The sequence below is a fragment of the Sphaeroforma arctica genome (assembly GCF_001186125.1).
Source record: "Sphaeroforma arctica JP610 unplaced genomic scaffold supercont1.9530, whole genome shotgun sequence".
In the NCBI taxonomy this organism is placed as follows: domain Eukaryota; class Ichthyosporea; order Ichthyophonida; genus Sphaeroforma; species Sphaeroforma arctica.
In genome coordinates, this window is record NW_014031028.1 from 589 (window position 1) to 1,062 (window position 474).

Here is a 474-nt window from a genome sequence, read left to right on the forward strand (position 1 = left end):
TCAGCTGTGAAGAGCATATTCTGGATGACACGCACTTCAGTCATAAGCCACATCAGTACCATCGTGCAAAGCACCAACTAACCTATCTTGTACCAACTAACCTATCTTGTACCAACTAACCTATCTTATACCAACTAACCTATCTTATACCAACTAACCTATCTTGTACCAACTAACCTATCTTGTACACCTATTCACTGCATCGCCGGCCCACAGCACACAAACCCTGCCGAATGCTCATCCGCCTGAACGGTGTGGAGTACAGTGTGTACAATGTAACGGACAAGTACGAGCAGTTGCGTGCCATGCAGCAGGCAGCCTACGCGCAGATGGACGAGAGAGTGTCGACCTCCGACCTGTCCACAGACGACAGCAGCGGCACACAACACAGCAAATTCGGCGACGATGACGCACAGGCAAAACTCGATAGAGCCGCTGAGGAGTTTGTGGCGGGCATGTTCAGCTGTATGTGGC

The 474-nt window shown here is 50.4% G+C and overlaps 1 protein-coding gene across 1 annotated transcript; it reads left to right on the forward strand.

The window, feature by feature from the left end:
- Positions 1 to 233: 233 nt before the first annotated feature.
- On the forward strand, positions 234 to 457 carry SARC_17014 (hypothetical protein; the record flags this gene model as incomplete). Its single annotated transcript, XM_014288885.1, has 1 exon — positions 234 to 457. A coding segment is annotated over one exon (224 nt), but the record flags the coding sequence as incomplete, so codon positions are not given.
- Between the last annotated feature and the right edge of the window lie 17 nt (positions 458 to 474).